Source organism: Oryctolagus cuniculus, chromosome 5, assembly GCF_964237555.1.
Source record: "Oryctolagus cuniculus chromosome 5, mOryCun1.1, whole genome shotgun sequence".
Lineage (NCBI taxonomy): Eukaryota > Metazoa > Chordata > Mammalia > Lagomorpha > Leporidae > Oryctolagus > Oryctolagus cuniculus.
The window spans coordinates 19,453,975-19,481,013 of NC_091436.1; the positions used below are offsets into that span (position 1 = coordinate 19,453,975).

The window sequence follows — 27,039 nt, forward strand, 5'->3', positions numbered from 1 at the left end:
AGAAGAGAAAATGGATTGTAAACTGAATAGTGAAAGAATAATTAACCAATCCTGACTCAGTGACCTAAACAAATGAAACCTCAATGAGGTTTTCTTTTAGTTCACTCTTCTCCTGTACAGAGAATCGTAACAACGTTTTAGACGGGTGCTGGGCATGAGGAGAGCTAGTCAATGGAATGACCATGCAATTGAAAACATGTTTTATGGGGGGACTGAATTTAAAAATGGACAAAATTCCAAAATGCCATGCATGTCTGTTGACTCAAACAAAAACTGAATGACCAAAAAATAAAAAGCAAGACAAGTGACCATTTTGGGTGAATCCAAAGCATTACCATTTCCCTGAGGCTTCATCAAGCAAATATGGCACTTTTGAAAGTCAAAACAGTCAAGGTCAAAGGTTAAAGCAAACTGTGCACTTTGGGATAAAATCGAAGAAATAGGTGAGAAGGAGAATGGAAAAGAATGCTGGAAATAAGCCAAGCAAAGAAATGAAATTAATCCCTTACAGAAAAAAAAGCTCTTTCTTTTGTTGAAGCATGTTTTCCTCTTCTATTTTCAAGAGAATCAGAAAATGCAATTTTGTTTTCCTGATTATACAATTGTACCTGCAAGAAAAAGTATGTGCAAATTTCTCATTTGATACTGAACACATACTTTAGCAAGCACTAAAATTAGCCAGGAGTGCCTCAAGCTCATCATGTTGTGAAAATACCAAGCCTCAGACTGATGTTCTGGACAGAGACTCCACAGCGCCCCCTATACGGAGGAATTAGTGCTTGGAAACAGGCTTTGCACACAGTCCCATGCTCAGGCAAGGAAGAATTAATCATTAGCCCACCACGTTCAGTAACTGAATCTCAGAAACGACTGGTTGAGAGGAAGTCCTGTGAAGTCCCAGGATTCATTTGGCAATGAATAACCTGAGAGGTACACGAGCAACTCAAGGTGCTCCAATTGGGTAAATTCTCAGTATTACATGATTCGCACTCACCTGTGTGAGTCATCATTCCCAAAGAGGACCTGTTTTACCAAGGTCATGTCCAAAGGTAAAACAAACCGGGCAGAACACTTTTGAGTATAAAATAAATTATGTCAAGACTGGTATTTCACAAAACATCTGTGGGTCTGAGCAGACCAGCAGCTTGAACGGGTGAGATAGAAAATTGTTATTTTTAAACAAAAACAAAACCAACAAAAACCAGTTGCCATGATGGAGAAGGAGCCAGAAGACAAGCTTTTGCTACATACAAAGAGTAGTAAAAGTGTGGCAAGAATTATGAATGTGAGAAGACAGAAAACGAGGCCTAGGAAGAAAGTCAACACATGTAGGGCTTTTTGGAAAACGCAGGGCGGAGGAAGAATCCTTTCAGCACAGAGGTCATTCTTAAGGGTGGCATTAACCAATCACTCTGCATTTTCACAAAAGCAGACCTTGACTGACTGAATTTAAATTCCAGTGGTCCTCTGGGGAAGAATATCCTATTCATGAAAGGGAAGGAACCCTGGGAAAGGCCACTGTTGAAGACATTCTTCTTTGAAAGTTCTCTCAGACCTAAAAATGGGCCCACAGCAGCCGTCCAAGTGGATTAAGCCAGGTGCCAGAAGACAGCCAGGCCAGGCGCTCCCCATCTCCTCGGCTCTCTGCACCACTTTATGTGCGCTAAGGTTGGGAGGCAATTTCAAGAGGAAAAAAAACAATCTATTCTGAAGTTCAAAATAAATCCTGCCCTGGGGGAAAAAATGTTACCTGGTCTCTGACCATTTGGTATGAAAACTGAAAAACATTTCACATTCTGAAAGTTCAATACTGTATTCCTTCCCGTGCTCCGGAGACTCCATGCGGCAGGCAGTAGAGGACATTTCCAAACCTCAATTCCTTTGTTTAGAAAGATTAGAACATTGGACGGCCCCAAGCAGGAAAAAAAAAAAGTGTTAGTTTCTTTTTCCTGCTAGGTTTAAGAACTTTCCCTTTGTGCTACTCATAAAAGAAATGGACTTTACAGTGTTTTTCCCAGTCACCAAATGGTGACTGTGATGAGCGCCAACTTTCCGTGAGCTCGGGCCTATTGTTTTAATTAACTGAACGAATGGGCATCTCTTTCAAGAGGACGACACTCCTTTTGCTTTGAGACAGCTTTTGGGGTCAAGTGACGTGATGGCTGGCTACAAGGCCACCAAACCCCACCCCTGTGCCCTGGAAATCCCCCTGCATGTCGCGTTCTCCTTACAAATCGACAACTGGAAGAGTGTAGAGTAAGGAGGGAGCCATTAGGAAGCGGAAGTAGGGTGAGAAACTGGAGGGGAATGGTGGGATGGAACCGGAAGTGATGAACCGGAAGTGACGAGCACAAGAGAAGAGAGGGAGCCGGGTGCCAGGGCCAGGCAGGCAGGCCGGCCATACTGCTTGACTGCGCCTCACGGAAATGACAAGGCCATCCTCACCAGCACCCCTGGGACTCACAGACTTCTGGTGGATTCTCAAGAGAACCCTCTTAGTACAGCGGTCCACCGTGGCGGCCCACTTCCACTTTGCCTCCTCGTCCTCCTGCAGCAAGCACCGCCTCAGGTCCTGTTTCTCAGCCTTGCTCAACGTCCTGTCTGAGGCGGGCCGCACCAGCTGGGTCAGGTTCAAGTGGCTGTAGAGGCTCCGCTCCACCACGTAGGTGATATTGAACTCGCTGACCGAGGTGCGGCCGCGCGGCCGCCTGCCGGGGAGGCCGCAGCCGCCGCCCGCCTTGGGCTTCGGCCGGGGCAGCTGCAGGTCGCAGGCCGGGCTGGGGCCTCCTTTTCTGGAGGGACGCTGGTGGCAGAGAAACGCTCTGGAACAGGAAGAATTAGTATCCGTTTTCTTCCAGCGGATCTGCTTCCGGACGCTCTGAACCTCCTCCAGGGATACCAGGAGGCGGTGCCTGCGACGGTGGCTGTCATAGAAGCAGACACCATCCGTACTTACCCCGTGGCTCAGGGACCCGAGGCCCTTCTTCATCTCCCCCTCCGTGAGGGAGCGGGACACTTTCTGGGCCTTTTCTTCCTCGGGATACGAGAAGAACGTCCCCATTTTCTTGGGGGGCTTAATCAGGCCCCGGCTCTCTCCTTTGCTGAAGGTTTTGGCCAACTTCCGGCCGGCACCCCAGGTGTCCAGGCTGCTGGATGACGGTGATGGTGACGTGGTGACGGAGTCCGAGTCCCCTTCGGGAGGCTTCTCGGGAGCGCCATCAAAGAAGAACGGCTTCTTGTGCACTCCGGAGTAAAGGGCAGATCGCTCATCCGGGGCAGGGGGAGGCTCAAACACGTGCTCCTCCCCACCTGCAGGGGGAAGCAACAGTCTCCAGTGAGCACACCTGCCCTGCCCTGTGCTTTCCTTACACCCCGCCCCCTGCAGGAGCCCCGCTGTGCACGGCAGCAACCCCAGGGGGCTCCCTTCACCACCCCAGGCTGTGAGAAAAGAACCTGTGCAAACAGTGGCTTCATACACCCCGAATGCTTAAAGGTTTCAGATATGTTCCCTTCACTTCTTTGTGTTCCACTCTGGATCAAACACCCTCCCACCTCTATTACGGATGCCATTTGCATGATCAAAGCCAGTCATCAGCAGTGTATGTCTCAGCATTGCACTGAAATTACCTCTCCAGTTCGTGGGTGTCATCCTCCAGCTACGAATCAGAACGTCCACCCGCTTCCTTTATGCGGGCGCTGCTGGGTTTTTCTAGTTGGAGTGTGTTGAGTGCCATGTGGCCGACAGTGATGCTTTCATTGGGACATATGCCACTTAAGTGATTAAATTTCCAAGGGAGTGTGGGTGGAGAAACACCATAAAGGGCTGTGCCTTGCAAATGCCTCGGACACGTTCCCCAGTTGACAGGCCAGACACAAAATGTCAGAGAGCTGGGCGGCTGTGGCCTGAAGGTGCAGGGGCATTTAAGGGCCTTGACACGCAAGCAAGCAGCTCCGTCCAGCGTTCCACTTCGTCCTAAGGATTCCAGCCCTTGAGGCTCTCATTGGAGCCAGGTAATGAGCCAAGCCCTCGGGAGCCCAGTGGAAAGGCTTGGACTTGCTGGCAAGAAAACAGTTCTTTTCTGCCTATGTTATGTGAACAGATGTGAACAAAGAAGTAGGTCAAACTATGGGCGTAGTGATCCCAACTGGCTGTGTCTCTTTCATGACAAGGGAACAGTGGAGCTGTGCACGTTTCCACCAGCTGAACTGCAAAGAGGAAAAAACACCAAGTGCCTTGGAAATGGGAGGGTGGCAGGGGAGATACCAGCGGGACAAGGGTGCCAGTGCCTGGTTAAACATCAGAGAGAGCAGGAGAGGAAAGGTGGTACCAACGGCAGAGGTCCTTCCTAAGCCTAAAATCGGCTTCTTTTCCCCATTGATGGGGATTCCAGTTACAAATCTAAAGAAACAGGCGCTGTTGCCATGAAGTAAGACACAGGATGGACTTGACAGGGATGTCCAGGGATGACAGTGGGGAGGGAAGGGAAATGGAGGAGGATTCAAAGTTATATCCAGGCCAAAGTCCATTCAGGAATTATTCAGGGATCGGGCTGGCGCCGTGGCTCACTTGGCTAATCCTCCACCTGCGGCACCAGCACCCCGGGTTCTAGGCCTGATTGGGGCGCTGGATTCTGTCCTGGTTGTTCCTCTTCTAGTCCAGCTCTCTGCTGTGGCTCAGGAGGGCAGCGGAAGATGGCCCAAGTGCTTGGGCCCTGCACCTGCATGGGAGACCGGGAGGAAGCACCCGGCTCCTGGTTTCAGATCGCTGGCTGTGGCGGCCATTAGCGGAGTGAACCAACGGAAGGAAGACTTTTCTATCTCTCTCTCGCTATCTATAACTCTGCCTGTCAAATAAAAAAAATAAATAAAATTTTAAAAAAGAGAATTATTCAGGGATCAGGAGGGTTTGAGAACAGAACCCAGAAGCCAGTGTTGTGGCACAATGGGTTGAGCCACTGCCGGCAACACCAGCATCCATACGGATACTGGTTCAAGTCCCAACTGTTCCATTTCCAATCCTACTCCCTGCAAATGCACCTAGGAAGCAGTGGAAGATGGCCCAGGTGCTTGGACCACTGTCACCCATGTGGGAGACCAGAATGGAATTCCTGGTTCCTGGCTTTGGCTTGGCCTAGCCCTGGGCACTGTAGCTACTGGGGAATGAAATAGCAGTTGGGGGATCTCGACCTCTCTCTCTCTCTCTCTCTCTCTCTCAACTCTGCTTTTCAAATAAACAAATCTTTAAAAATTAATAAATTGGGGTCAGTGCCGCGGCTCAATAGGCTAATCCTCCACCTAGCAGCGCCAGCACACCGGGTTCTAGTCCCGGTCGGGGCGCCGGTTTCTGTCCCGGTTGCCCCTCTTCCAGTCCAGCTCTCTGCTGTGGCCAGGGAGTGCAGTGGAGGATGGCCCAAGTGCTTGGGCCCTGCACCCCATGGGAGACCAGGAGAAGCACCTGGCTCCTGCCTTCGGATCAGTGTGGTGCTCCGGCCGCAGCGCGCCAGCTGTGGCAGCCATTGGAGGGTGAACCAACGGCAAAAGGAAGACCTTTCTCTCTGTCTCTCTATCTACTCTGCCTGTCAAAAAAAAAAAAAAAATTAATAAATTGGGGCCGGCGCTGTGGTGTAGGGGTTAACGCCCTGGCCTAAAGCTCCAGCATCCCATATAGGTGCCAGTTCAAGACCTGCCTGCTCCACTTCTGATCCAGCTCTCTGCTGTGGCCTGGGAAAGCAGAAGATGGCCCAAAGGCTTAGGTCCCTGCACCCATGTGGGAGACCTGGAAGAAGCTCCTGGCTTTGGACCAGCCCAGCTCTGGGCTGATCTGCAACCACTTGGAGCATGAACCAGCAGATGGAAGCTCTCTCTGCCTCTCACTAGCTCTGCCTTTCAAATAAATAAATAAATATATCTTAAAAACAAAACAAAACAAAACAAACAAACAAAAAAAAACAGCATGGACCTGTCTTTAAGCCCAGGTGTTTGGAGATGTGCAAAGGTCCCTGGGCAGCCACAGTCCTGGAAGTTGCAGGGAAATCAGCTCCACCCTGGCAACTCTAAGGCACTGTCCCCAGCAGTGGTCTGGACACTGTCGGCACTCTGTGTGTAGGTTGTCAACAGAGATTCCAAGACTTCTCTGTCATCCTGACAGCTAATGCACGTATGTCCCTCACATATGGGGCTCTATTTTCTGGTCCTGGGAAATCATTTGGGAGGGAGCTTGTGGGGGCCATGTGGCAGAAGCTTCCAATGTGGCTGCATCAGCTTGTGCCGAGGGCAGGCCTGACACCCTGTAGGTTCTTCTGCCTGGGCCTGACTGGTGGCCTGGCATTCCAGCCTTGACCTTCATTCCTTGTATTTAAGGCATTCCTCAGCCTCCCCTAACTTAGAAGGACAACTCTCCCATTGGAAGGACAGCAACTGAGCTGAGCTCACTGCATCACATTTGGTGTGATCTGGATGGCGTTTATCTTCCTCAGCTGACATCAGAATACAGAAGAAAGGTGACTGACAAGAGGAGAGGGTAGGATATGAGCTGACTCAAGCCCAACAAGACAGACTGACACCCTAGACTGCAGGCCTGGCTCACCACCTCCTTGACGTCGGGTGATGGCCTCTGTCTCTATCAGCTCTGCTTCCTAATCTAACTGGGCTCACAAACTGGGGTGATACCATTCAGTGGAAAGGGATACGTGGAGCTTCTTTATAAACCAAGGGGCACTGTGCAAGAGCTGATCACTCATCAGCTCCCTGGGCAACAAGCGGAAGGAGTCGATTCTTGGGAAAAGACACAGAAGCAGGTAGACAAAGGGCGTGGATGTGCCATTCATGGTAGGAGATGGACTCCAAATTTAAGTTACAAACGTGAGGCTGTGAGAAGTCGTTCTGGCTTGCCTGGCACCCTAGAGCTGAAGGGAAGAACATGGGATGGGATAAGCGTGGACTTCATTCTGAGCCTTCCGCTAGCTGGCTAGGTGGCGTGGAGTGAATGACTTAGCCTTTCTGTATCCTCATTTTTGAGACAAGGGCAGGTGGTAGAGGTGCCAGCCTCTGGTGGACATTGTGAGGATGACATATGCCAAAGGAACATGACTTCTGATGTGCTTTGTAAAGTGCCTGTCACTCAGATGCTCTCCGAAATGAACCAGTATTATCCAGACAGCTCAGCACCAGCACACAGCAAGTCAAAGGGTCAGCTCTCTCTAAGTCCACAGACATAAAGCTGAGGGGGTGACTGGGAGCAGAAACACTTCCTGCTTGATGGCCCCTCCCACATCACACTTCTGTTGCTATGAGAAACCAAACAAGTTCCCCTATGCAGGGGGGCTGAAGGAGTTCCAGCCTGGTAGGGTGTTGGGGGCAGCCCAGAGCAAGCATCCTAATTGACCCCCCTCCTCCCCTCACCCAGGGGCTCTCCTGGAGATCTGCTTGATGGCATCCCAGCTCCCTGCCTCATCAGACAGCCCAGTGTGACTGGAGACTCAAGGTCATCAAGCCCATCTGTCACCTGCTTTCACACCCAAACGAGTAAAAGTTCAAGCCAGGAAGGTAATCATTGTTCACCCTCCTGTTACCTCCTTCGGCGTATCTGCTTGTGTACCCAAATTTTACTACACCTCTCAGAGAGTGGGATTGATTTATTCTGACATAAATCTGCACATTAGGATGTTTCTGTATGTGTCAAATGCAAGGCTGATGGGAAGGCTGCTCCCACACACTTGACTATCTTGTGTGAAGGCCTCTGGCGGGTGGGCCCAGCACCAGGTGTTACACCCATCCTATCTCATGTATGGACAAGACGCGCCAACCTATTCTTTGCATTTGAGATTTGATGCTGGCAGGCGTGCGTGAGGTTGGTTTTAAAATGGGCCTTCGAGGTTGAATGTTGGCCATTCCCTGCTATGGTCCTCACTAACAGTCCCCACTGCCCCACGGTGTGAATTCAGCGAGAGCTGCCACAGCACGAGACTGTCAGGGTGCATTCCACGCTGGGGCACCCACGCCTGACGGGCAGGTATTAAGACACCCAAGAGGAAACCAGCTCTGCACCCAAATGTGAACAGAACCACAGTACAAAAAGAGGCCCCAGTGAAACCCTGCAATTCAAGAAACGGCCCGAGAAGCTGAGCTCCTCTCCCTACTTCCCCTTCCTCACTCCCACCCTCCCAGGGCAACCTCCTTACCCTCAATGTTATTTTAGGAAACTTCAACCAAAATAATCACAGCAAACAGAAATAAAAAGCAGCAATAATAGCAAGAAACTCTTATCTTTGCAACTAAGAACAAACTCATTTGCCTATATGGCTTGCTCCTATATATGCATAGTAACCAAAAGGCCTCTATAGTGGTCATTTTAAAATTTTGAAATACCTCACAATGCAGATGCGACATTTCAACAAGTACTGTGCTGTTTTATCTTTAAACACAATTCTTTTCTGTATTTTTCCCAATTCACCTAGTATCATTTTTAAAGTATTTATTTATTTGAAAGAGTTACACAGAAAGGAAGACGCATATACACAAAAGACAGGAGAGAGGGAGAGAAAGAGAGAGAGACCCGGGTTGGTCCAGGCTGAAGCCAGGAGCCAGAAGCTCCTTCCAAGTCTCCCACACGGGTACAGGAGCCCAAGTACTTGCGCCATCTTCCACTGCTTTCCCAGGCGCATTAGCAGGGAGTTGGATTGGAAGAGGAGCAGCCGGGACTTGAACCGATGCCCACATGAGATACCGATATCACAGACAGTGGCTTTACCTGCTATGCCATATCATTTTTCAAACAGGAATTACTTTGTCTTTGTTGGAAGACCTGTACAAGATGCTACAAATGCTAACAAGAAATGGATATGGTTGAGATATAAGCTGTCATAATTATACTTCAAGAATTAACTATTCAGGCGCCAACGTAGAGCTTAAGCAACTGCCTGCATCCTATATGGATGGTGGTTCAACTCCCGACTGCTCCACTTCTGATCCAGCTCCCTGCTATGCACCTGGCAAAGCAGTAGAAGATGGCCCAAGTACTTGGTCCCAAGCCACCCGGAAAAAGCTCCTGAGAGACCCAGAAGTGGCTCCTGACTCCTGGCTTCGGCCTGGCTCAGCTCTGGCTATTGAGGTCATTTCATTTGGGAAGTGAACTGGAGGATGAAAGATCTCTCTCTCTCTCTCTGTTTCTTCCCAGCCCCAGCTCTGACTTTCAAATAAATAAATAATTTTTTTTAAAGTTAACTATTCAAAGGTTAACTCTTTAGACATACTTGCTTCCACTGACAAGGGGTTGGCCAGCAATACAGCTCTTGAAGATCCCCTTGGAATTAAGGTCCTCTGAGTCCCAACTGAATTAAGACTACAGACTACTTACCAGAGAAATAAATCAGCCCTCAGGGGCTGGGAGGGGGACTGGGTGCCTTGATGGTTGGAAGTGTACTGGTACTAGATGTCCATCAGATTTGAACTCAAGGCACTGAGCAAGAACCATGTCCTTTTTGGGGGTAGAAGTGTATGCTAAGACAGTATGGGAGCTGGTGCTGTGGTGTTGTGAGTAAAGCCGCAGCCTGTGGGGCTGACATCCCATACGGGCGCCAGTTCGAGTCTCAGCTGCTCCACTTCCAATCCAGCTCCCTGTTAGTGACCTGGAAAAGCAGCTGAAGATAGCCTAAGTATTTGGGCCCTGAACCCATAAAAGAGACCAAGAAGAAACTCCTGGCTTCCAGCTTCAGACTGGCATAGTTCCAGCCATTGTGGCCATATGGGGAGTGAACCAGTGGGTGGAAGATTTCTCTCTGTCTCTCCTTCCCTTTCTATCTGACTTTCAAATATATATATATATATATATATATATAGAGAGAGAGAGAGAGAGAGAGAGAGAGAGAGAAGAAAAAGCCAATATGAAGTTCCTATGAAATGGATAAACTCTGAGATTTCACTGTCATATACGAGTCGCATTTAAATTCCTGAGCAGCTGAGATGTAAGCCCAGGACCCTTCGTTCCCCGACACACTGACCGCTGTCCCTCCAGGGCAGACACAGTTCTGTCTGGCCCAGCCACAACGCACTCCGGTTTCCACTGAAAATCATAGTCTTTTTCTACTGATAAACTGACCCCAAGTGCTTTCCTTTGGAATAGCCAGAGCGGGGTTTGCTTTTTACTTGTTTATTTTTACCTTCCGTGCTGGGTTTTTTCATTTCTTCCACTCTTATTAGTTTCTTTCTGACTCTGCGAGTGGAGTTTACCAGCTTGTGTAACCTCTTAAACTTCACCGACTCCTCGGTCTCATCATCCGATTGTTCTCTTGACTGGCAAAGAAACAAAGGAAAAGTGAATCAGATAATTGCTCCAAAGCTCAGCTCTCGCAGCTGGGCGTAGCTGCTCATTGCCAGCAGTGCTGCCACTGAACTTGAGACAGCCATGGCTTCGCCCAACAGGTTTACAAAGCCCCGCATACCATCCCGCGGCCTCACTCGGTGGAGAGTTAGGTCCCAGGCACTGCGACACACACACTTCCCTGTCCCTGCTCAGGAGGCGGCCGGCAGGACTCTGTCCCCAAGGCCGGCCCTGTTATTCCAGTTACACGCTGTGTGGTTTGGGCCAGGCTCTCCTCTGTCTGGCCCATCACGACTTGCTGTTGAACGTGGTCACCAACGACTTCTCCAAACCAAAATTCAGTTGACTTTTTCCAGTCCTCCCCTGAAAATCAAAACCAGCAGGGCCGGCGAGGGGAAGCAACACAAAAAGCCTTCTTCTCCCGGAAGTGTGAGAACGCACGGCCACATCCCGGCGTCCCCTCTCCTCCCGAGCGTGAGGACGGAGACACAAGGGAAAAAGCTGACCTTTGCAGCCATACAGTACAGTCCATATTCCCCAGAAGCTCATTCCGTTTTGCAGTGACTCAAGCATGCTCAGGCCCAGCTGTTTTCCCTCAAGTATCAAACATTACAGAGAGGGGGAAAAATTCTCCCTCCACAGCAGTGACCCAGGCTAAAAACAATCCTTTCCTTGTGAACCAAATGATGGTTTCGTTTCCAAGTCAGCTCCAACGTTCAATGTGCAGCTTCCTCTGCTGTCTTGGTTCAAAACGTGGAGAAGCAAGGAGGGCGCTCGGCAGAGGAGCAGGCCTCACTCACGGGCCAGGGGCTGCGGCGGTCATGGGAGCACGCAGCTTTGGCACAGCCAATGCAACGCGTGACCGTTCCAATTAATCCTGCACATCCTCACGGCGACTTTCTCCCCGCGTCCTCGAGTCCAGTTCACGAAGCAGTAGGGAGAGAAATGCCACAAACCACAGAGCTGAACACAAGGCTAACAGGGAGACTTCTGCCCCCAAGAGAAGCACTCATTAATCCCAACTTTGGAGACAATGAAATAGCTAAGGAAAAGGTAGCAGACCAACTCAAGAGAAGAGGCAAATATGACATGCATTTCTTGGGCATAAAGATGGTGCACGTTGTGAGTCCACAGATATGTTCTTAGCACCTTGGCACTCTGTAAGGGAGCCTGAGGTCCTTAGCCAGGATTCCACAGCAAGGAGTCACTGGGCTTCCTTCTCGGATGACTCTAAGCCCACAAGTCACCTACTAAGCATTAACTAGAAGTCGATCACCAGCAAGTCATCAGCAAAGCGGTATTTCTCAGTCTCTTCATCTAGTAGTGTCTCAATATCTATGTCCAATTTTCCTAAACTTCCTAGATAAAATATTGTATGCAGATTTGCAAATAAAGTTAACTCTCGGTTACCTGGCAACGAAGACTACCAACTGGATCCTCAGGTCAAGGAGGAGGAGGTTACATTGGATGCACAACTAAGCTTAATATGTGTGGCCTCAAACTTAAAATGTAAAAATATTAACATAAAGCATAGCTTCAGAGTCAGAATCTCATCATTACTTGGTTGCACAGCTGATGTGTGGTGAAATGGTCAGAGTGGTCAGCCAGAGGAATGAACTGGGTTAACCCTCCTCCCGGCTAATCAGCACCTGAATAACCCACAGTGCATAGAGTTACATACAAACATTCAAAAACATTCTGCCCTCGTGATGTAGCTCAGAAGCCAGGCAATCCCAATAGAAGGAGGAGGAACCTTATATTACAGAACGCCTTAGAAATACCAATGGGACAAACCTGGAATATGCCTTCAACCTTCACACTGAAACCAAGTGAAAACAAAATAAGTGCAGACTATAATCAAGATACAGGAGACTCAATTACAGGGTGAGACATAGAGAGATAGATGACAAACACACACACACATCAAACCTAGTTTGTTGCTGGCTGTTGTTGGCGATGGTGTGGTGTTGTACGGTGCATGTACAGCACGCATGTGTGACGGGGGAAGTAAAAAGATAAATGGATATAGAAAGCAGCAATACAAAAATTCCAGTCCACAAAGACACAAATCCTATGTAGGAAAGGCACATGAGAGTGAACAAGAGGGAGGAATTAAGATAGTCCAACCACAACAACAGATGTAAGGGCAATGCCCCTCTCACAAGTCCAACTTTCCTCTGCCCAGATTCAATTATTTAATTGCTTTCACACGTTCCATCTCTTTTCGAGAAACGTGAGCTCTTCAGAACTCTGAACTGAGGCTATTTTCATTTCTTCTGTAAAACATGGAGTTTCTGGAGGTGTCTGTCATCGACAAATCACAAACCATGGCAACCAAGCACATCCTTTGCACTATGGCGTTTTGGACGCTAGACAAAGATAGATGTAGAACAAGTTATCTGAAGAAAAATGTTAGATAAAATACAAGTCATTAAAGAAATACGATGTGTGTTTATATATTTCAAATAGAAAATTTCCTCTTCAGCCAGCATAGAAATTGCTCGAGATCAAGTTCAATAACATAACCCAAGGACGCTTTTACTCAAGAAGAGGTGCTGACTTCTCACTTCCTCCTGAGTCCAGAGGAAAAAGTTGTGAAATATTTGCCTTTAAAAAATTCTCTCCAGCTGTTTTAACATACAGATGCCGTGAAAAAGCTGCCTTTCTCCTAAACTGGGGAATAAAACTTAAATTCCTCATGTCACATTTCTCATTTGAAATAAACATGTACAGCTTCCCAAGTGCTCAAATAACATAATATGTCCTTTGATTTGGGAAACACACAACCAGGGATGGGGTTAGTGAATTTCTTAAATTAAGAAACATTTTATATTATGTATAATTTTTAAGTTAAATTATTCGATATATGCATATACCTCATGTATATTATATTTTATATTATAATGTATATACATATAGAGGGGAGCCTTTGATCTAGTGCTTAAGTTCCTCATTAAGATACCTAAGTCTGGGGCCAGCACCACAGTGCAGCAGGTTAAGCCATCGCCTGTGACGCCAGCATCCCATGTGAGTGTCACTTCCAATGCTGCTCCCTGCTAACTGTGGCTAGGAAAGCAGTGGATGAGGGCCCGAGCGCTTGGGGTCTTGCCAATCATGTGTTAGATGCAGATGGAGTTTCAGGCTCCTGGCTTTGGCCTGGCCCAGCACAGGCCATTGTGGCCACTTGGGGAGTGAATCAGCAGATAAAATTTCCCCACCCCCTTTCTCTTTGTAACTCTGTCTTTTGAACAAATAAGTCTTTAAAGAAAAAATTTACCTAAGCCCCACACTGCAGTACCTAACCCTAGTTCCTGACTTCGCCTCCGGCTTATGCAGACCCTAGGAGGCAGCAGTGATGGCCCAAGTAGCTAGGGTATTTCCACCCCTGTGGGAGGCCTGGATGGAGCGCCCAGTTCCAGGCTTTGACTCCTGGCTGTGGCAGGCATTTGGTAAGTGAACCAGTAGATATGAGCTCTCTTGGTCTCTCTGCCTCTCAAATTAAAAAAAAAAAAAAAAAATACAAATTAAATGGAAAACAAAACACTACACATTTAAAAGAAATCGTCCCTCCTGAAGGAACTTTGTGGAACACAAAGGAAATTGACAGTGTAAATAAATGATTGACTCCAAGAAATAAGCCCAGACTATTAAAGAGCAAGTTTTAGGCTGGCACCGTGGCTCACTTGGCTAATCCTCCACCTGTGGCGCCAGTACACCGGGTTCTAGTCCCAGTTGCTCCTCTTCCAGTCCAGCTCTCTGCTGTGGCCCGGGAAGGCAGTGGAGGATGGCCCAAGTGCTTGGGCCCTGCACCCGCATGGGAGACCAGGAGGAAGCACCTGGCTCCTGGCTTCAGATCAGCACGGTGTGCCAGCCCTGGCAGCCATTTGGGGGGTAAACCAACGGAAGGAAGACCTTTCTCTCTGTCTCTGTCTCTCTCTCACTGTCTAACTCTGCCTGTCCAAAAAAAAAAAAAAAGAAAGAAAGAAAGAAAGAAAAAGTGCAAGTTTTAAAGAAACCAAAGGAAAAAAGTGTATGTTCACACATACTCAAATGTGGGGTTTTGCCCCCCCCCCCCATTCTGCCCTACGCCAGAGTTTACTAAAGTTGACCAAAACCAACTTTAATTTGATCATCTCCTAAATGAGAGGTGAAGTCCATCATGTGTGTAACCCCCAACTCAGGAGCCCAAATAAAAGAGAAGCAGCTCATCCCACCAGAGGAAGTGGAAAAGTGGAGTTACAACCTTGTAAATAGAAACATTTGACTTCCAGCGTCTCCTGCAGATTTTTCCACCAGAGAGCCCATATGGCTCAACTTTTAATGACTTTGGCTAAAGCTATATGTAGTAATTCTGTGGTGAATGCTTAAGTGTTTCATTTCTGGTCTCTATAGCAACATTACATCAGATCACAGACAGCTGGCTCCACAGTTTTAAACCATAACAAATTGACCCAGCCAAGGCACAAAACTATAGCTGCTTTAAAGAGATAGCGTACCACTTGGCTGCTGGGCGCTGAATGGGGACCTTGGGGGCCCGTTTGGCACGCACGGGAGGGTGGAGCCTCTTTCCTTCCCAGCTTCTTTTGGAACAAGTGCATCCTTGACACATCTGGGATGTTCTAATAGGAAAGCCACGGAGCCAGCGTGGAGAACTTTTTACAACACAGCCACATGCAGGATGATGGGAAAAAAGGAACCAAATGGATCGCGTCTGTAAACAAGAAGATCAGTGCACCGGAATACACTGAAAACATCTGCTTAATGCTAACGTAAACCCCGCGCTGCTGGCGGGACCCCGGCTTCACTGGATCCCATTAACAAGCAGTTCCTGCAACTATGACACACAGAACAAACACTTCCCAGAGCCACATGACACAGGCTTGCAGGCACAGTAGTAATGTACTGGGCTAAAAGCTACACCAAACTTGCAAGGCCCAGGTAGATCTCATTGGGGACCTCTCGACCATGCTGAGCACAGGATCGCGGGATTCCAACCGCGAACTTCGCAGAAACAGTTACTCAGCTCGGGTCCCCAGCTCTTACACACACAGCACTGTCACAACAAACACCCCCCGCGCCACCTAACGAACGCGATCAAATTTATGGAAGCATTTCTGAGAGGTACTGGCTTGTGAAACTCCCGCAGCAGTTTCTTTAAAACCTCCGGCATCAGCAGACATACGTGCTCGCACTTCCTAGGTCCAAGTGGCCAGGGCGTTCGAGTAAAGAGAAGAAAGCCAGTCGGTTGTAGGCTTCCGAAAACCAATGTGCCACGCTGCCTGAATTCAAGTCCTCCATATGAAAAGCCTGCACCCGCACTCCCTCGCACTCTCGCAACAATGGTCACTCTTTTCCAAAAGGCAGGCGAGATTCCCGGTTGAGCTCGCTGGGCGAGCATGGTCAGGGGTACAAACGGGGAAGGAAACAGCGGAGAACAGAGCGAGAGCCGTGGGAGAAGGAAAGAGACAGCATCGCAGACAGGCGCCATGAAAAAGCTTTCCCTAAGCAGCGACAGCAAACGTTTTTCGATTCACAGTACCTACACGGAGCGACTCACCGGCTTCGGCATTTAGCAGGCCTGGGGGGCTGCTTTCGGAAACGTCTGGAACCCCCGCCCCTCCCCACTCTGAGCGCGGCCCCGCTGTCGGCCAGCCGTCAGCTCTGTAATCTGGAAGTCAGGACGCAGCGCTCCTCGGGCATGGTCCTCTGCAGTTACACGATCCCGCTCGGCCGGCGCAGCTCAACATCCGAAGGAGGAAAAAGCGAAGACACTGGATTCAATTAGCCTCTTTCTGCTCGCGGACTGCACAACTTGTAAGAAAGGCATAAGTCATCAGCTCTAAGCAAATCTCCTATTCACCACCAGGAAAAAAGGCAGTGTTGTGCGTGGCCAACAATCCCTGTTTTCACTGAGGAAGGCTCTCTGACCTCCTGCTGGCCTCGGTTCCTTAATTACTGTCTATGGAATTCCAGAGAAAGAAAGAAAAAAAAAAAAGAAAGAAAGAAAGAACGCGAGAAGCTGAGCAAATCCAGGACAAGGACTCGCGCTTAAAAGCGACTGAACTTCAAAAAAAAAAAAAAAAAGGAGCTCTCTTCCGCGGATTCTCCTAAACTCCTAAACCCTCCCTTCGGGGAGTCGTCTCCATTGAAAATAGACACCTTCCAGGGGCTATTTTGGAAATGACTGAATTAAAACTTATGATTTGGGGTTTTTTCTTGGAGTTGCCGCTTTCCCTGGGTCTCCCTCCCTGCTCCTCTTTCTAGTTTAACCACCCCAAGTGAATGCGGGCTCTCTCTCCCCTGCACTGGGCTTCTGGATCTACCCAAAGGGTCTCAGCGATCGTGCCCCCAAGCAGCTGAGTTCTCTAGCATTCTAGAAACGTGAGCACGGGACCTGAGTGGCAAGAGGGTCCTTTCATTTTCTCAGGGGTCTCTGCGCAGCACCAAGCACATGTCGTTACTTAAATGGAACACCCTTCTAAACAAGACCGGGCTGAAAACCCATAGAAAGTCTCCATGACGTGGAGTCTGTCTTTCCACGGCTAAAAGCGTTCCACTGGGCACGTCGTTTATTCCAGCTGTGCGGTGGCAGCTGCCTGTTCCCAGGTGTCTCTCCTACTGTGTGGGTCTTTATGGCACACACAAGGACCCATCTTTTTTCTTTCCTTTTTGTAAACACAACACAAATAAACCGCCTGGCTGCCAGTAAGTCACCATGAACTGTGGTCCCGCCGTAAAATGATAGACTTTTGGATATGAGGGGGATCAGAGGTTACACAAACTAAAAACCGGAGAGGGCAAGCAAAGTCCAAGCTCCAAGCGAGAGGCTACGCTTTCCTGAGCAGAGCCCCCAGGTCCTGCCACAGACCCCCAGTCCTCTCTCTCCCCCTCTCCAGCAAGAATGTCATCAACCCCCTTCCTGACAACAAGGGACACGGCAGAGTCATTTCTGTACCTGCATTTAGCAATATTATTTATTTCTGGTGATGTGTGATATGTATTTAATTATAAAAAACTGGAAAATGCAGAAACACACAAAAGACTGAAATCACCCATGAGCTTCACACTCAGAAAAATCGGTAAAATTCTTATGTTTATGTTCTCCCACATGCACAGTTATTCACCCTGAGTTTGTTTTTTTTTACAATGCCCTTTGATCTCTGGCTGCCCTCTCTCCCACTGTCACCACCAAAAGATGCCTTCAAATGGACACACAGTCAGATCCTAGTGGCTGCCATAGTCATGACCCCACCACCTTGAGCCACACTTCTTCTTAGAAACCCTGGAGCCAACCACGCATACTGCTCAAACTCTTCTAAACCTCACTTTCTAAAAGCAACAGGCTTTGGATGTTTTCCCACGTCAACAAATAAAATACAACACCACGATTCAGTAATACACAGTGACAGACATAAAACCATCATTGGTCTAAGGAACGCTCCCATCAAGAAAGAGATGCGTGTTTCCAATTGTTCAGTATTATACTGCTCTGATGCATACTTTGTGGCAAAATTTCCCAACACGTCTAACAACATTTCTTTTATAGAAGAGATGATTAGGTTGTGAAATTCATGGGTAAAAGAACAGGGGTATTTTTTAAGACTTGATTTGTAGTAAGAACTCTCACAAGTACTGTAAAAAGACTTCCTACTTCCCCTGTAATTGCCAGCACTGAGGACTGCGATATTCTTGTCCATTTGTATAAAGGACAGTGGTAGCTACGTTTGTGCTAGAGAGAAACTTCCTGATGGAAAAAAAGAATGTGCTGATTCCAGGCACGCAGGAGGGCATGGAATACAAACACGGGGAGGCCGGCATTGACCCGGACTTAGGACATCCGCAGGTTTGTGAGAAGGGAGAGCTCCAAGAGAGGATCAGACACAGGAGTAACCCAGGCCAACAGTGCTAACTGCGCACAGTGAGCACTGAGGACGGGCAGCTCCGGCTGGGGAGCGGACCCTGCCTTGGTGAGGGGCGGGCGCTCCCACTTGCCAAGGGTTTGCGGGGGCATGGCCATGTGCCCACGGGAGCCCAGACGTCAGGGTTTCGATGATTTTGAAGCTGCACCTTCTTTCTATCGCCTGTGACCTTGGACGCCCACCTGTCTAGCCAAAGTAGAGTTCGGCGGATGCTGTCGCCTTTATAAACAGCATGTGACACCGATCAACATCAGCTTCCCGGCACGCCCCTTCTCCAGGCTGGATTTCACAATCTCTCCACACGCCTTGATCTCCCGCCAGGGTCCAAGAAGTGCTGATTCCAGGTCGCTCCCTACCTTGGGGGCAGCACATCAGCCCTGGCTGGCTATGTTTAAGATCCTCCCGACCCTGAGGACTGAGCAGTGTCTGGCCATGGCAAGGGCCCTGTGGCATAAAGTCACTGTGTCATTCTTTGTGTTTATAAAACAATCAGTGTCACTGGCTAAAGGTCTCACGTTGACTTACGCATGTGTTCCTGAGTTGCCACAATTATCAAAAGTGGCCCCCATTGTGGGATTTCTTCCCCCTCTTCTGTCACAAAGGACTCAGGGAAGGGTGCATCTGTTTAGTAAGAAATATTTTGCTTGTTAGTTGGTGACATCATTGCTCTCTGAAATTAGGAAATTTTTGTCAGCATATGGGGGAAAAAAAAAAGCATGAGATTCCATTCTTCTCCCAGAGGTGCAGTGTAACACTGAAATAATCTCTCTGGCAGCTCCAGCATTAACTAGTTGTCGCCAGATTTGAAGAAAGAGGAAGAGGAGGTGGCGGAGGCGGAGGCAGAAAAAGCAAAGATAATTACATGATACTTTTATTTGGAAAAAATATGTGAGAATTCAAGGTAATAGTACCACCCCCCGGGGCCACAGGCCTGTCAGCACTTCATTCACTTAAGAAATTGCTCAAATAAATTAACTATGAAACCAAAGCAGCAGCAATGGACGTGTGGGCCCAGGAGGAACTCTACTTCTTAAACTCAGGAACTAAGAACTGCTCTTAATTACCTCCAAATAATGTTTCTATCTCTCCCCTAAAGAGAGCAGGGGAAACTAAAAGCTCTTCCGAGTCCCACCACAATGTCCGGACAACGTGGCACACAGGTGAGCCCACCCACCCCAAATTACACATTGTTGAGCTAACGCCTGTCTCCCCCTGAAGGGCGGCGGGGGGCACGCTTCGTGGAGGACTGGCTTCCCTGGCTCTGGGAATCCTTGCAAGTTCTGCCCGGGATTTTGTCTCCTTGCCCATAGGTACTGGGCAGGCGAGGGCAGTAGGAGGTGGTAACAGAGAAGTGCTGGGCAGGTGGCCCCCACTTCTGCAGGTCCCTCTGGGGAGAGGCGGGTGGTGGTACCCGGCACAGAGCCCTGGTGTGAGCACCCCGGAGACTACAGCAAAGCACCAAACCCACCCTTTCCCAAGTGCGGTCAACTCTCACACAGCTCCGGCCACGCAAACAGGATGATTCAGGCCACGGCTGCCAAGTGGGGCAATGACATTGGCCTTGGAGGCTCTAGTTTCTGGCGCTGATATTGAGTGTTCATCCCAGAAGTGGGGAAGCTCCTGAGGGATTGGGTGGTGTTTGTGAAGTCACATTACTTTTATGGCTCTTTGGCCTGACTGACTCATGGATCAGGCATGACGACTTCTCAGCTGGGGCTGCCAAAGAGAACCAACGAAGCCAAACAGACATGGGGGGGAGGGGCGGGCACCAAGTTCCTTCCTCCAACCCCAGCTTCTGCCACCAGGCCAGAGGCCATCTGCAAAGCTGGAGGCTGGTGGACTCTGGGTCACCACCTGCAAATCACGATCTTCCTACCACCTGAACATAAGTCTCCTGTTTGCAGAATTAATAAGCAAATTCATATCAGGTTCAAAACTGAAGAAATTCGGGCTGGATCCCACCTTCGAAAAGGAATCATTTAAAGTTGGAAAGGCTGTCTGTGGTCAATTAATTGGCAAAAACATTAGGTCATGATCTCTACTGCACACAGAATCTCCTTCTCACAACAAGGAACCAAATGAGTAACGTCCCTGCTCCCCAAAATGACTACACCCTAGCAGTATTCCACTTAGAGCACCCAGCAAAAATATGGCATACAGTCTACTGCATTGAACTCTATGATCAAAGTAAGAAAACAATTCTGAAGTCCCCTGGAAAATGTCCCACATCTACAGCCAGCCCACTACAGTCTGCATTCATTCATATAAACCCCCATTATGAAAGGGAGCCAACTGCTGGGCCTGTTTATGCTTTTTTCTGAGGTAGGTGCACTGGGAATGGCTACAGGAGAGCAATCAATCAACAGAAGGATGGCAAGTCCATGGTACGGCCGATCCTGACTGAAATAAAGGCTCTAGAACAGAACCGGGAATTGGAGAAATGAATTAAAGCCAGAATGTCAATGCTACACCAATTACCCCAGCTCTACCCAACTGTTGTGAACTGTGATGCAGCACATTAAAAATATATATTTGTTTATTTGAAAGGCAGAGTTACAGAGAGAGGGGGAGAGACAGAGACAGAGACTCTTCTGTCCCCTGGTTCATTCCCCTAAATGGCTGCAATGGCTAAAGCTGGATCAAGCCAGGAGCCAGGAACTCCATCTGAGTGTCCCGCATGGTGGCAAGGGCCCAAGCACTGGGACCATCTTTTGCAGCTTTCCTAGGTGCCTTCGTGGGGGAGCTGGTTTGGAAGTGGAGCAGTCAGGACTGATAGGGGACAGTGGCATTGCAGAAAACAGCTTAACCCCCCACAATGCTGTCCCCAGAGCACCTTGAACACAATCTCAGGACAGAGAAGGCAGAGCCCAGGCATCCCAATGAAGGCCACATTTCACCAGTTCCCTGGCCATTGCATCAGACTGCAGCAACAACAAACATGTTTGGGCCATAAAATATAACTCTCAACTGTGCCTTGCAGAAGGGGAGTAGGGAAGGCAAGGGATCTTTCGTCAACACGACAAATAAGTCGAAAAGAAACCCTCATTACATCAGCAAAACAGAAAATATGATCACTGCCACCCAAGCCTAATTAATGTGGAAAAAGAAAGCAGGACAGCTATTCAAACAAACTACAGCAAGGGGCAGAACAAGAGAGGAAGAGCCTAGAAAACAAGGATCCAATCGTTAGATCCTATCTCTTCACTACAAGATATAATTCAAGGAACACAAAGAAATTCCTGTTGCTTCACTCCACAAAATAAGTTAATAAGCACACGAACTCAATGACACAAGACCTCAAAGAGAAGATAAAAAACAGAAATGAGATGAACAAGGGACAAAAACCACCTAGTACAGAACCGATTTACAAATAAGAATGAGCCAAGAATAGACTCTACCCTGTGAAAGTCAAAGCCTTCCTATTATGAATGTTCCCATGGCATCCAAGTTCTTGAGATTTACCCACTTCTTCCCCTAGACCACTGGTCTCACCACCCCCTCCACACAGCAGCCACGCCTCCTCCTCCTCCTCCTCCTCCCAGAGAACTCTCAGTGCTGGCCACTTCCTCTGGGAAGACGGCCCCAACTCTTCTCATGGGAGCTTAATAGATTGTCTGTGTGCTTCTATCTCTCGATAGGAATATCCCAGTTAAGTCCACTGGCATGCCATCCATTTGTCTGTGTCCTCGCCTCAAACATGACCCGTGCACAGGGATTGGATTGTAATAGATATTCAATAACTGTTCTCATAATGAATGAATAAAGAATGTTCAAGGTGATAGTCTTTCACCTACAATGTAGGTCAACAGTTCAGGGAACAGAAATAATTTGCATTCTTGTAGGAAATAATTATGCAATGTGACTAGCATGTTACTAGTAATAATACAATCAACAGAGAAATATCAGAGGTATGGTGTGGTACAAAGAGTGAGCCACAGTAGAGAATAGAGGGGTATTTTTATAAAAGTTATTCTGTTGACTTACCACTTGGTTGTGTGAAAACATTGCTTTCCAAATGAGTGCTGTTTTGTCTTAAGACTGACTATAGTTCCAAGAGTTTTGATATAGTGGGAAACTATGGTAACTTACAATCCAAATGGACTCTAAACAAGTGACAAGCAGCCTGCGATCTCAGTGAGCTGGCTTAGGATCCAGCTTATTGGATCCTTGGTCTGGATCTTATTCATGAACCACAATAGGGCTTGGGTATCTCTCTAACCCATCGATTAATGAAGAATTGACATGTGATGAGTCAGTAAGATTGAACAATGATAGAAATCCTCTCTGATCCCCAATCCCCTTGAGGTTGCTCCCAAGAGCAAAATAAGAAACTGGTATTGCAAATCTAAAATTAGATTATATCTGTACTTAGAAATAATTAGCCAGTAGGGGAAATGTGGGCTATCCCACTAGGAACTCATGTGTGAGGTTGGCCAAATGTAATTATACTAGCAATAATACGATCAACATTTTTATATGTCAAAAATAACACCGATTTCACAGAGTTCAACAACAACCAAAAAAAAAAAAAATGATAACAACAACAACAACCAAAGACCTTACTGTATCCAAAAGCTGCTTCAAAAACCCTTCTAAAATATGTAGCTTCGGCTTCTGTGACACCTGAACATTTTGTCATTATTTATTTTCGTTCATGGGCTCTTGGGATGTTGAGGCGGTCTGCAGGCAGTACCCTCAGCTCCTTTAACTGAACACAGTGGTGAAAACAGGGATGTCCTGGTTAGCTCCTGATGTGTGGAGGGCCAAATTTCCAGGGCAAGAGAGTACCCTCCACCTTAACAGGTACAGAAAGCCACATCCCTAAGGTCAAGGAGGCCACCCCATCAGCTCTGTAAGGCACAAGACAGTTTCAATACAGTAACTGCTCATTCTCCACAAACAGTACTCCTAAGGCCAAAGAGGCTTACTGCAATCACACCATATGGTCCACTCCTAAACCCACTTACAAAACATTCCCTCCAAACAGAAAACAAACTGGTTGTGTGCCTGTAAAAGTATAACTAAGTACACATAAACTCTTACATGAAGCCCATTCTGACCACTGCAGCCTATCTACTGAAATGCCAAGTACAAAAATAGCGCTGTTAACAGGTTCAGAATGATGGCGGGTGTGTAGGGAAGGGCCTTCCCTGGGAGTCTGCTTCTCTCTGCCACCTGATGCTCACAGCACCCTTTCCAGGTAGACAGAATTGGCCTGATTTCCAGGTGCAGAAGCTGAAATACAGGAGATGAGGGATTTGCCCGCAGAGGTGGAGCACTCATTTCACTGGGGGCGAACTGTGATCTCAGCCAAGGTCTGACTCAAGTCTGAGTTGAACCAGCCCCCGTCCTGCCCACGCTGGGCCATGGCCTGGTTTCCAAGGGCTGGTAGAGGAAAGAGCTTTCTTCTCATCTAACTTGGAGTAAACATGGTGATGTTAAGGGGCTCATCAAATGCATGCCCCAAGCTTTGGCCCCTGCCCTAGGGAGAAGACTGGGAATGTACGGGCCGCAGGGCCATGGCTCTCAGTCAGCTCCTGTCCAGTGGAATAGAATTCTTATTTGCCAAAAGACCCTACTATGTATATTTGCCCAATGGATTGATTTTGTCTTTTAGTTTTATCCTAAACCAGAGATCTAAGGAATTATTACTTTTACTCTTTTAGTGGACATTTTAATAAGTCTTTATTTTTACTGCCATTTTTATTTTAGAATTGCCATTTTATTAAGATACAAATATTCCCTTCTTTATACTACCACTTGACCAAATGGAAATTTATAGAAATTACGCATAAAATCAGATTCATCATCTAACTGCTTCAAGTATGGATTAAAAAAATGCAGAGTAAGATGCATTTTAATATATTTATATTTAGGGAGATTTATAGAAGGGTAGGTACCCTGGCACAAGGTAATACAACATGGTAGACAGACCTGTTGATCCCTGTCCCAGAAACAAGGGACATAAACGCCCTCCAATCAGTTACTGTGGGACCTTGTCTCTCCTCCTTTCTCCTGTGTGAAAAATAAAGAACTGAATCTCAGACTCCCGATCCCAGGCTTAAGCCTAGCTTATCTATAACCATGAACAACAAGCTGGACCATTTTCTAGCATAAATCAAAAAAGATCTTGCCACTCAGAACCCTTTTAAGTTGAAACCCACAGAATTATTAAAAAATTCTCTAGGAAAAGAAATACAAAGGAAAATCTTAAACTGTAAACCTTGAAAGCAAAAAGTTTATTCAGAAGTGCAAATTATATTTACACTTGGAATCTACTCTCATAAATTTCTTTATCATAAAACACATCTACATGAGAAAAGAAAGACTATAGAAATCAAGCCAACAGTTTTCCTGGAGATACCTACACTGTACCCACGATACCAACTCTAATCTTGTAGTCTTGTGATTCTGCACAAAATTTATGCATATAATAAACACACTGCCATGCAAATCCATAAAAGTATGAAAATCCTATTTTTTTTAACTGCTAGGAGATTTTGTTCTAAAACAGTCTTCTTTGGGACCAGATTTCTCCAAATGAGGAAGCTAATCACACTGGCTTGTACAAATATATATAAATAAAATTTTTTTAACAGCTTTGAAACACAAAAACCAAACGTCTGATGAACTTTTATAAGTATTGTCTGAAAGTTCACCTGGCAAAAGAAAATATATTCAAAATAAATACATCAAGCATAGTGAAATTTTGAAAGAATTGGGTTCAACTCAGAATACCACACCCTACAAGAGCCTGGCACATATACAGGCAGGACAATGCCTCTCCACTGCCCACCGTAGCCACAGCACCAGCTATCTGGGGCACCCCATGAGTGTACGTACTGCTCTCCCAGCACAGTCTGCACAAACTGATTCAGTCTGTAGCCTTCACCAAAGGAAATCATTGACACTCCAGCTTCCGCATACCAGAATTGCGAACCAGATTTTAGGAAGTTCTAGTTTAGACTAACACCGTGGCAACGCCTCCTAAAACATCCAACCCAAACACTCTGGCTTGAAGACAATGTCTGCAAATGAGGTAGGTGAAATGACTCTAAAACCTTAGGTCAAATCTGGCCGTTGCCAAGAGACAAGTTTAGGATTTACAATTTTAGAAGGCCCTCCATAGACTGAAGAGATGCCAAACAAAACATCTTATAATAGGGAGATGTTTTAGTTGAGACCTTGAAAAGTCCTCCTCCTCGATCCAGGACACAGTGAAAATAGCATCTGGTAAAAAGTCAAAGAAGTGACCACATGGTGTTCTGTTTCTGTTGCCCAAAGTTTTGGACAAAGTTCAACCATATGGCTCTTCCATACCTCAAACCAGGTTTCAGGAAAGACATATTTATAGTTGGGCTGAAAGGCTATGAAGATAGGCACATTTGGCTATGAGGTATCCTAACACAGCAGTTCTAACATATGATGTTCTTTTTTTTTAACAGTATAACATTCTTTGCACAAATGTTTTCCAACTTGAAATCTCACCAAATGTAAAAGTAATCAATTATGAAATGATGATTTGCTTTACACAATAACTCACTTTACAAAAATATTTCCCCATGGTTGCTTTAAGCTGGCAGGGAGCTCCAGCTACAGAGACACACTCCCAGCTTTTTCTGGAACATGTCGCGTATGAAGTGATGCGACTGAATGAAACCAAAATACACATTTGCCATGGACTCTAAAGCTCTTGTGTCTTGTGATGTTGTGCTTTCGTTTTTCTTGACACATTATCTATTTTTAAAATAATTTAAATGACACCATAAACCAACACAGAGAGCTTGACGTTTTCCAGAAAGATCTTTCACGGCCAGCCTTTTGATGAACATCAAGCACCAAGAATAGATCGCCAACTCTTATCTACCCGCTTCATGAAAACCAAGATTTACAGGAACTTATGCCTTGATTAAACAGTTAAAAAACCAGTGAGACAGAAAGCATAATTTCTTTAAATATTTTCTCAACCAGAAGGTAAAATGAACTTCCAAACACTAAGTTGGTAGCATAAAATGAGAACTTACAACCCTTCCTCCTTTATTTAGTACATAAAAATTTTCTAAAAGAAATTAAAAATATTAAACATTCAGGTTTTTCATTAAAAAATAAAGTTCTCTACCAAAAACACTTTTAACAAGTCTAATACTCACATCCGAAGTTTACTGTTAACGAAAAACAGCACAGAACAGATTCCCCTTTGGCAAAGAGACAAGTCCCCTGGTAACTATCTTTAGTACTTTGCACTCTTGAACACCAGGAATGTACATATGGATTTATTGTGAGGCAATATGCAATTATCTAACGTCAGCTGGTGGGGGTCGGGGGTGCATGTGAAGTCAATGCAAATGAAATCCTAAGGCATGACAGGCATCAATATAGGCATTGAGGTCTGGTGACAAAGGCCTTATGACCCCTGAAACTTTCATGGCCTGAGCATTCCTGACCACAGCCAGTGGGCTATTTACATCTTACTATAGAAAGGAATCGATAGAAAACTAAAAAATAAAAATAAAAAACCCTGGACCTTCCACAAGAAATAATCAAAGGGCCTAACCCCTGGCAGCAAAGCAGGACACAATGGTGAATCTGAAATGAACTGCTTTGCAACGGAGACAAGTCTAGAATCAGGAAAATGAGCTTCTTGCCGAAGTCTCCATAAAAACCCAGCATAAGGTGGGGCAGCAAGTGTCACAGTCATTGGGATCACAATCAAGTACAAGCAAACCTGGGAGCCGGCGGCGGCGGTTGGCTGTAGTTGTGATCAGAACTGGAAGTGTGGCCGGCGCCGCGGCTCACTAGGCT

General features: G+C 46.9%; 1 protein-coding gene across 7 annotated transcripts in view; it reads right to left on the minus strand.

Annotated features, from left to right (window-relative positions):
* SASH1 (SAM and SH3 domain containing 1) overlaps positions 1-27,039 on the minus strand; it is a 324,388-nt gene that overhangs the window by 28,872 nt on the left and 268,477 nt on the right. For 6 of the 7 annotated variants that reach the window (XM_051855276.2, XM_051855275.2, XM_070073463.1 and 3 more), the window contains 2 exons: positions 10,158-10,290; positions 2,957-3,309 (listed from right to left, as the gene is read on the minus strand). In XM_051855276.2, the coding sequence (XP_051711236.2) occupies positions 2,957-3,309; positions 10,158-10,290 (486 nt within the window). Of the gene's footprint in view, positions 1-2,956; positions 3,310-10,157; positions 10,291-15,875; positions 16,399-27,039 lie in introns of those variants that run through there. The other variant, XM_008263629.4, reaches the window with a different exon arrangement.